The sequence below is a fragment of the Coenobita brevimanus genome, chromosome 18 (genome assembly GCF_032717465.1).
Source record: "Coenobita brevimanus isolate Jiangsu-jjx chromosome 18, ASM3271746v2, whole genome shotgun sequence".
NCBI lineage: Eukaryota > Metazoa > Arthropoda > Malacostraca > Decapoda > Coenobitidae > Coenobita > Coenobita brevimanus.
The window spans coordinates 29,512,993-29,523,660 of NC_136971.1; the positions used below are offsets into that span (position 1 = coordinate 29,512,993).

General features: G+C 43.4%; 1 protein-coding gene across 1 annotated transcript in view; it reads left to right on the forward strand.

Annotated features, from left to right (window-relative positions):
* LOC145391442 (uncharacterized) overlaps positions 1 to 10,418 on the forward strand; it is a 338,100-nt gene extending 327,682 nt beyond the window's left edge. Inside the window, exons 6-7 of the mRNA XM_080266055.1 lie at positions 9,973 to 10,128; positions 10,350 to 10,418. Of these exons, the coding sequence (XP_080122181.1) occupies positions 9,973 to 10,128; positions 10,350 to 10,418 (225 nt within the window). The remainder of the gene's footprint in view (positions 1 to 9,972; positions 10,129 to 10,349) is intronic.
* Positions 10,419 to 10,668: the final 250 nt, after the last annotated feature.

The following is a 10,668-nucleotide window of genomic DNA, read 5'->3' on the forward strand; positions in this document are numbered from 1 at the left end:
CCAATCCTATGTTGCCCCATGAGAAGCGTAGAAGCCCGGGGCTAGGTAGGTTGGTCCTGACATTTAAGATGAGAGTGACCAGCCTCACTCATCCCTGAGTGGCATTACGTGAGCAATAAACCCCAACCACCCCTTGGATATAAACCTTCACCGGCCCGATCCGACTGGAGCGCCGAAATTACCCAGTAAACCACCAGGCGCCAAAATTTGGTTATACGGTTACCACCCAGCACAGTAAATGGTTTCCTGGTGTACAGGAAGCCATTTGGCTTGTCGCTCAGTGTAGAGTCACCCACTGGCAGAAGGAAGAGGAAAGAATGAAGGGAAGACAGAAGAGGGAGCGTAAAGTCACCTGGAGGCAGAAGGACGAGGGAATAATGAAGGAAAGAACGACCGGAGAGGATGAAAGGAAAGAAGGATGGAGGAGAGGAAAGGGCAGACACCTGAGAGCAGCTCTACATCGAATGAGTGGATGGTGAGCGACCCCACCTAATTATACTCCTACTAAATATACTATAGCGCTACAGTACCTGTGATGGGTGATCTGTGGTAACTGACACAACTTTCAAGGATACTGACTGGTGGTTTGATGAAACACTGACGTATACAGTGTACTCAGCGAGGTTGTAAAAAAAATATGAACCATGTAAAAGCAAATGCATCAAATTCGAGAGCATTTGCAGAATGGTGATACGGGAACAGACCATAGACACGTCCTATTGCGAGCCGATGTACATTGGTTATCAAGGGGAAAAGTGCTGTCAAGAGTTTCTGAGCTGAGAAAAGAATTTGCAGAGTGTCTTCAGGACGAAAAACCTGGCTGGTCACACTTGTTCCGGGATATTGATTGGATAGCCAGGTTGGTTCATCTGGCTAATATCTTTGCCATCTTTCATTATAGCAACTTCTCTATGCAGGGAAGAATGGCTTCATGTTTTACGATGGCAGATAAAATCGATGGACATGAACGAAAGCTGGAGGTATGCAAGAGTCGAGTTTCAAGAGATTGCTGTGACATGCTTCACCTTTATCACTCAGGCAAACAAAGAACTTAACATTACCTCTCTGTGAAATGTTATCGGGGAGATCTTGTCGAATCTGGTGGAACATTTTGAATTTTACTTTCCAGTGGAAGATCCACAGAATGGGAATAGATGGTTCCGAAATATATATTTTTTCTTAATACCTTGAACGATAGCTTGTCTGTCACAATGGAAGATAAGCTGTTGGAGCTGGCTCTTGATGAAGGACTGACGATGAGTTTCGAAACTGCATTATCACTTGCTTCCGTCTGAATAAAAGCGAGAGCAGAAAACCCTGAACTTAACGAGTAGTCTGAAAACTCTTCTTCCATTTCCTTCAAACATACCTGTATAAAAATACCTTCCCACCATGAATGTCAATAATCCAGAGTACAGGAATCGTATGGATATTCATCATATATTGTGCGTGACACTGTTCACAACAGAACCTTTCTCTTATCCTATGGCTGTTTAAAAAGAGAAAAAGAAAAAAGAAAAAGATAGAAAGTTGGTGTAATTGCGCTTGTTCTAAAACTGTCCACAACAAGGAGATTGCCTTCAAAAGGTACCAGAGCCAACCCACCCTTGAATCTCATCTTTCTTATGTCTCTGTCCAGGACTGTGCTAAGCCTGTTCTCCAATCTGCTAAGAATAATTTCATTCACACTAAGTGCTCTGAACTCATTGACTCAGATTCTTCTCACTTCTTCTGGCTTCTTACCAAAAATCTTTCCAATAACGTTATTTCATCCTCCCTCCCACCTCTTTTCCAGTTTGAAGGCTCCACAGCTGTTTCTTCTGACTGAAAAAGTAGAACTCTTTATTCAGACTTTCTCCTCCTGTTCCATTTTAGATGATTCTTTTGCTGTTCCTCCATCACTGCTCTCTTCTAAACTCCCCAGGACTGATAAAGTTTCTTCAGTTGATGCACAGTACTTTCGGTTCCATTGGCCTCAGTACTAACAAGGCATATGGGCCGGATGAGGTCCCTCCTGTTGCCCTCTAGAACTTTGTTTCTCTGCCCACACCGTGCCTTGGTAAACTCTGGCCTTTGTTGACTTACACCGTTCCTTCTTGCTGGAAGTTTGCTCTCACTCAGTCAGCCCCAAAGAAGGCTGACCATTTCCAGTCCTCTAACTATCGCCCAATTGCTTTAATATCCTGTATTTCTAAAATTTTAAAATCTATTCTGAACAAAAATCTTTCTAAGCATCCTTCCTGTCATAACCTTCAGTCCGATTGTCAGTACGGGTTCTGCCAGGGACACTCCACTGGTGATTTTCCGTACAGACTCCTTGTCATCTTCCTTTCGAGACTCTGGTGATAGCTTTGGCATTACACTGGACATTTTAAAGGCTTTGACCGAGTCAGGCATAATCTTTAATTTCCAATTTGCCTTCTTACAGTTTCTCTCCTTCTATCTCTGCCTTCACCTCTAGCTTCCTTCTGGTCGTTTGATAGCTGCTGTTGTAGATGGCCACTCTTCTTCTCCTTAAGCTTTCGGTAATAAACTGTCCAACTCTCCTCCTTGTGTTCATCAATGACGCTCTAAGCTGTACATCTAACCCTATCCACTCATATGCTGATGACTCCACCCTTCACATTTCCATTCGCTTCTAACAGCATTCATTTCAGCAGTTATTTCAACAAACACTAGATGAGGCTATGGCACACGTATTATCTGAATTGCTTCATATCATTGAATTAGGTAAAAAGATAATAATAATAATAATAACAATAATAATGCATCAAAACTAGTTCTTACCATTTTCGACACATCAAAACTCACACAGGAGTATCCCTTCATTTTTAACAATATCAAACTCAGCTCTACATCATCTTTGAAAATGATTGGGTTTTCATTCTCTTGAAGTTTATCTTGGAAAGATCATATTACCTCTCTTGTAAATTCTACATGCAACAGATTAGGAGTACTAAGTCTACTGTATGCCTTCTTTACTCCTCGCAGTTGATGACTTTATTTATTTATTTTTTATTTATTTATTTATTTATTTATTTATTTTCTGCTCCTGTGTTGAATACGACTCTCACCTGTGCAGAGGCTTCCCTCATACAGCTCTTCTCAACAAGGTGGAGTCAAGGACTTTTCGTCTTATTCACTGACTGGTTCCCTTGAACATCTGTCTCTTCCATGTCCTGTTGCACCTTTACCACTTTTTCTATCACTGCTTCAAAGGCCACTGCTCCTCTGAATTGTCAGCTTGCATCCTTCACCACTACGGCGGGTATGTGACAACGGTCTGGCAGCAAACTCTCATCCCTTTTCTGTCCATCTGTGTAATGCAAGAGTGAATCGTTATCCCATTCCTTCATGTATGCAACAGGTCAGCTCCAAAACTATCTTCCTCTGTCTGTAGTTCCTACTGCCTATGAACTCCAGTCTTGTAAACAAAATGTGTCAGGGCAACTCGAAATGAACGGATCCTGAATTTGGCTCTCTGCTATTTTTTTTATATTTTTTCTCGGAGGGATTCTAGCTTTTGCTTCCTTCTTTCTTACATATAAAAAAGAATTTAAATGAAAATAGTGTAGTGTCAGTTTGGCTATTTGATTGAGAAATTAGAGGAGGGATGGGAGTAGTATTACCGGAAGCACGCTCATCTCGCAACCAATAGGTCCTGGGTTCGATTCGTGGGGCAATCATTGGACCTTTGGACAGAGTCTCCTTTGAACTGAAAAACTGGATGTAAAGCAACAAGGCAGGTTGTATTCTAAGAGAAAAAAATACAAGATCCTATCGCAAGCAAGCAGATACACAGTATGACAGCAACCATTTTAAATTGTAGATTGGTTAGGTTGAAAAGTGGTAGAGCGGCTGGTGTCTGTGACATCCCAGCAGAATTGAACAAAGCTGGGGGTGAGGCCATGATGAGGGGATTACATGCACTCATAGAAGCGGTTTGGCAGACTGATATAGTTCCTCCTGACTTGACAAAGGGTTTGGTCACCCCTGTCTGGAAAGGAAAAGGAGATCAGTGTGACTGTAGTTACTACCGTGGTATTACAGTGCTCAGCGTGCCACGCAAAGTTCTTGCTCATATTCTCCTGATGCGTATCAGGGACCATTTGCTGAAGATTCAGAGGCCTGAGCAATCCGGATTCACACCCAAGAGTTCTACTGTCGACTGTATCTTAGTTCTTCGAGTTCTTGTGGAATGTCATCTTGAGTTTCGATAAGGTCTGCTAGCAGCTTATATGGACCTTAAGAAGGTGTTTGGCCCAGTAAATCATGAGGTACTGTGGGAACTCCTTCAACTCCGTGGGATCCCTGCAGGGATAATCCGACTGATTGCTGGCTTGAAGTCAAACATTAAGAGTGCTGTCAAGTGGTGGTTGGGGGGGGGGGGCGAAACATCCGACTTCTTCACAGCAAGTTCTGGTGTATGACATTGGTGTGTACTTGTTCCCACACTTTTCAACACATGTATGGATTGGGTACTGGACCAGACTTGCGAGTCAAAGTCACTGTGGGGTATCAGTTGGCAGTTTCAGGGTTACTGACCTTGACTCTGCTGATGATGAAGTTTTCCTAGTGGAGTTGCCGGAGATACTACTGAGTGCCCTCGAGGAATTTCACGAGAATGCGAAGCCATTGGGTTTAAAGGTCTCTTGAGCCAAGACCAAGGTCCAGGCATTTGGTGGCTTGTTGGGTGAAGCAGCTTAGTATGTCCAAGCATGTGGTGAGGATATATAAGTCTTGGAAATATTCACATACAGTGTCTTGGTAGTGTGATCCATAACAATGGTAGATCAGTAGGAGTAGACTATAGCACCAGTCGAGCAGGGCAGTACTCCGAAGGTGGATGAAAAGTTGATGACAGGGAGAACTGGAGCTCGCATTTTATCAGCCCTAGAGACAAGTTCCTGACCATCCCCCTTTGCTGAACTTTTTCAGTGTTTCAGTAACACAGAGAGTAGTCCAGCATGCTCTCCAACACAAGTTTCTCTATCAGTACCAGACTACATGCACATTACACACTACACTTCCTTTTCAAAATTAAACATGAAAAATGGCATCTAATAACCAAGCCTCGGAGTCCCCAGGGGGAGAACGTAAATGCCCCCACCATCCGCCCCTCTCCCGATCACGACTCAACGAGCTGCCTGGACCCACTACCTGACTCAATTCTTCATTTCTGCAGCATTCACGGCCTTTCCTCTAACTTTCTCTTTGTTGAACACCACCTCTCCTCCTCTAAACCTCACCTTCTTTTCTTAACCAAGACTCAGATGTCTGAGGCAACTGACAGCAAACCCTTTTCTGTATCCTCCTAATTTCTCTATACTCATTTCAAAGCCAAAGGTGGCTGTTGTGTATATGTATGCAACGACTTATCTTGCTTTCATGTTCTTGAACTTGATTCTTCTGAATTCTCTACTCTCTGGCTTCGGCTTTCCTGTCATTCTCTTACTAAATATATCTGTGCTGTTTACTTATCCCTTAATTCCACTGACTATGAAAAATTCTTCGACTATCTTACTTCTATGTTGGAACACATCATATCTGTTTCTCCTTCCTGTGAAATCTCCATTCTAGAAGATTCACCACCACCTTTGGCTCGCCTCTCCTTTCAGTGATCCACCTGGTGAAGAAGCCTACATCTTTTCTATCCTTAACCCGCCGCATCCCGGAGACGTGAATTCACGTCCTCACATGATGTGCTCTCATATCAAGGAGACGTGAATTAACGCGGCAACATTGCAAGGTCCCTAATTTGCACAATTTTCAATTTTCGCGAGTGATTTCGCGAGTGATTTTTGGCACGTATACATGGGACACCTTCCTCTATTCCTCTACAAGATGCCAAGCAGGGACAATGTCTTACACTGCATAACCTCTCCCCCCCCCCTGCACGCCATTGTCTCGGCAATTCACCTGTTACCAGTGACCTGGCCAATAAAGACATTCAGGGCCAGAGTGATTCCCCAATCAATGACAATGTGGAGGACAAAGTTTACATACCATTAGAGGAAGAAACAGTCAGAAATGATGATCAGGTAATGTGGGAAAAAAAGGTCATGAATAGTGATGAGTTAGTGAGTGAAACAATGCTTATAATGCCTATATTACTGTTTGAAAACCAATATACTCTTGTACTAGGTATAAATTCGTACCAAGTAAATAAATAAATACTGTTTATGAGTGGATAAAATAGTTACCCTCCCATAGAACTCGTTTTCTTTGGTGCCAGCCTGTTAGAAAACCCAGTCAGATAAGGAGGTACTCGTAACTAGATCGAGTATTTTAAACCTCAGGTGAGCGATTTCTCTATGAATTTTCGATGTTTCTCACCAAAAGCGGATGTTTGAGCCAAAAAAAAAAAAAAGGTCCAAAAATGTCGGGACTGGGGCGTACCACTGCCCAGAAAACGTCGGGATGGGGCGGGTTAATGAACTAGAGCAGCTTGTACAGCACACTACCCGTATCCCTGACCACCTTGGAGAGAGTTCCAACATACTTGACCTCTTCCTTACAACTAATCCTTCTGCTTACACTGTTAATCTTTCCTCTCAGTTGGGCTCCTCCGATCACAACCTTATTACCTTAACCTGTCCTATCACTCTGGTATGGCCTGTGGACCCTCCAAACAAACGTCCATTGTGGCACTTTGGAGCTGCTGGCTGGGAGGCCCTTAGGCAGTACCTCTTTGCTTTTCTCTGGAATGATTATTGCTTCCACTGCCGGGAGCCATCTGAGTGTGCCTTGCACATTACGGAGGTTATTCTCTCAGGCAGGGAAGCATACATTCCTTTCTTATATCCTCTGCCTATTACAGGAAAGGCTTGTTTTAATTACGCTTGTTCTAATGCTGTCCACAACAAGGAGAAGGCCTATAAAAGGTACCGGAGCCAACCCACCTCAGAATCACATCTGTCTTATGTCTCTGCCAGGAATCGTGCTAAGTCTGTTTTTCACCCTGCTAAAGAAAAAAAATTCATCCTTACTAAATGCTCTCAACTCTCCAACTCGAATTCTTCCCACTCCTTCTGATACCTTGCCAAAAATCTTTCTAACAACTTTACCTCATCATCTTTCCCATCTCTTTTCTCATATGATGGATCTGTAGCTATTTCTTCTACTGATAAAGCAGATCTCTTTGCTCAGACTCTCTCCTTCAATTCCACCATAGATGATTCCGGTGCTGTTCCTCCATCACTTCCCTCCCTCTGACTTTCTCATGGCTGACACTAAAATTTCTTCAGCTGATGTATTTTCTGCCATCACTGGCCTCAGTACTAACAAGGCATATGGGCCTGATGGGGTCCCTCCCGTTGTCCTCTAGAACTGTGCTTCTGTGATTACGCCCTGCCTAGATAATCTCTTTCTCCTTTGTCAAGTTGTACCTTTCCCTCTTGATGGAAGTTTGCTCTCATTCAGCCAGTCCCAAAGAAGGGTGACCATTTCCAACCCTCTAACTATAGCCCAATTGCTGTAATATCCTCTTTCTCAAAAGTTTTCGAGTCTATTCTTAATAGAAATTATTAAAGCATCTTTCTTATCATAACCTTCTTTCTGATTGTCTGTATGGGTTCCGTCAGGGACACTCTACTGGCGATCTTCTCACCTACCTTCCAGATTCTGGTCATCCTCCTTTCAGAACTTTGGTGAAAGCTTTGCCATTGCACTTGACATCTCAAAGGCTTTCGATCGAGTCTGGCATGAATCTTTAATTTCCAAACTGCCCTCTTACTGTTTATCATTCTATCTGTGCCTTCATCTATAGCTTCCTTTCTGGTCGTTTTATAGCTACTGTTGTAGACGGCCACCGTTCTTCTCCTAGATCTATCAACAGTGATGTTCCTCTGAGCTATGTCCTATCACCAACTCTCTTCCTTTTATTCATCAGTGACCTTGTAAGTTGTACATCTAATCATATCCACTCATCCGCTGATGACTCCACCCTTCACCTTTCCATTTGGTTCCCACAAAGTCCATCTCAGCAGTTACTTCAACAAACAAGGGATAAAGCTATGGCACACCTCATGTCTGACTTGGCTCTTATCTCTGACTGGGGTAAAAGTAATCTTGTTGGTTTTAATGCATCAAAGACTCAGTTCTTACACCTAGCAACTCGACAAAATCTTCCACAGGAGTACCCACTAATGTTTAATAATATCCAGCTCAATCCTGCATCATCCTTAAACATAACTGGGGTTTCATTCTCTTGGGACTTATCTTGGAAAGATCATATTACATCTCTTGTAAATTCTGCTTCCAAGAGATTAGGTGTGCTAAGCCGACTCTGTACCTTCTTTACCCCTGCACAGTTGTTAACTTTATATACGGGTTTTATTCCCCCCTGTGTGGAGTTCAGCTCTCATGTGTGGAGAGGCTCTCCACATACAGCTGCTGTCAATAGGGTGGAGTCAAAGGCTTTTCGTCTCATTAACTCTACTTCTCTTACTGGCTCCCTTCAGCATCTGTCTCCTCGTTGGACTGTTGCATCTTTATCTCGTTTCTATCTCTACTTCAATGGTCACTGCTCCTCTGAACTGTCTGCCAGAATCCCTCCACCTCTATGACAGGCGTGTAGCACCCGTCTAGCAACAAACTTTCATCCTTTTTCTGTCCAACTCTCTAATGCAAGAGTTACTGTAACTCCCAGTCCTTCATTTATGCAACAGGTCAACTCTGGAACTGTCTCCCTCTGTCTGTATATCCTACTTCCTATGATCTCCAGTCTTTCACAGTGTCCACGCATCTCGAAATGAACAGATCATAAATTTGGCTCTCCTTTGTATTTTTTGTTTCTTGGAAGGAACTGTTTTGTGGGCTCCTGGCCTTTGGTTCTTTCTTCCTTGCATAACAAAAAAAAAGACAGTGACATCTCTCGTCACATTTGGTCTGACATACAGGGTTATGGATTCACTCAGTTCGGGTATTTGGCGTTGTCGTTATTTGTATAGAAGGACAAAAGTTCGCATCTTCAAGGCATTGGTTCCCTGTCTTACTTTAGGGCTGTGAGACATAGACATTAAACAGTGACTTGAGGTAGTGAATGAACTCCTTTGGTACTAATTGTCTTCACAGGATCATGGGATATCACTGGTACACTGGGTGCATAACGAGCGACTACTCCGTGAGACTGAATCGAGGCTTATTACCCACATAATTCGCCAATGCCAATTTCATTTACATGGGCTAATCCTGCTCACAGGGTGATCTCTGAACAAGTTAACCCAGGGTGAAGGAGGCCAATGGGAAGGCCACGTAACTCATGGCTGGAGCAGGTAAATCACTCCTGTTGGGAGGTACTTAAAGGAGGAAGAGTGACTGCCTGGAGGGTTGCACAGAGGGACCCGCGTGGGTTTAGTCGGAGGGTGAGTGAGGCTATGCACCCCGTGGCTTTTGCCCATTCTTGACTAATTGCTTGTTCTCAAATGCATCCCATCTCTTCCATACACATCCCTTCCCAAGTCAATACGAGGCATCGAGGGTAGGTTTCCTGGCTGCAACCCTCTGCAATGGAAAGGGCCAGTCCTGCAGTGGACCCCAAGAACTGTACACCTTCTTCTTCGTTCAGCTTGGAATCTCAGGTGCAGTCAGAAAGGCTCAAGCTCATTTTCGAGCACATCTCCAAAATACCAATGCTAAGCCCAAGTAGCCACCAAGTAGCCCATTTTTCCTACGGTGTTGGAAATTCCTTTTAGCCAGGGTAAGTTAGGATTGAGTCTCCTTGTTTGGTGATATGAATGGCATATGCGTGGATGTTGATGCCTTTGTGGGGGTGGGGGGGGGGTGTTCAGGATTCCGGGGATAGCCTGTTTAACTGAGCAGACTTTTGGCTATTTTCTCCTACCATTTTTTTTTTTTTTTTTTTGCTCTCTGGACCCTAATTTACTTTATCTTTTGATGGGATGATAATAATAACGATGATGATGATGACAATGATGATGGTGATGGTTTTAATTTTCTTTCTTTCCCCAGGTAGCATCAGCGGGAGGAAGCCTGCAGGCGGAGTGTCGACTGACTCTGGGGCTCCACAAAAAGAGTGTGTTTAAGACCCTGCGAGTCAGAATGCGAATGATTTCCTACCTGAACAAGAGTAAGTCTTCAGGTGAGTCTTTTACTTTCGGACGTCAGGCTAGTGCTAGTTTTTTACATCATCATCATCATCATCATAATCATCATCATCATCATCTTCTTGCTGGGCGAGTTTGACAACAATGAGTATTCTTATGGTTAGTCCTCAGATATTTCCTGGTATGCCAAACTCATACAGGTTCGACATCAACATCTCATTACTGAATATGGACAAAAACACCTGGTGGGTATTTTTTCTAAGTCAGACCATTTGCCATCAGTCAACAGACAGCTATATCGACAGATACATTCATACTAACTTTCATCCTCGCTTCATATCCTCAAAATGAGTCGCATCAGCTTGATCTATCTACTACTATCTACTGCCAGACGCCATAATCCCGTAAGGGGTGGCCATTTGACTTGTGAGTTAGTTGTTTTACGAGGAGGGACACTAACCCTCCACCAACCCACTTGCTGACACGTAGGGAGCACATATGGTTTGGTTATATGGTTACCACCCAGCGTTGTAAATGGTTTCTTGGTACAGGAAACCATTAGGGTTGTCACTCAATGTAAAGGCACCTGTAAAGGAAAGAA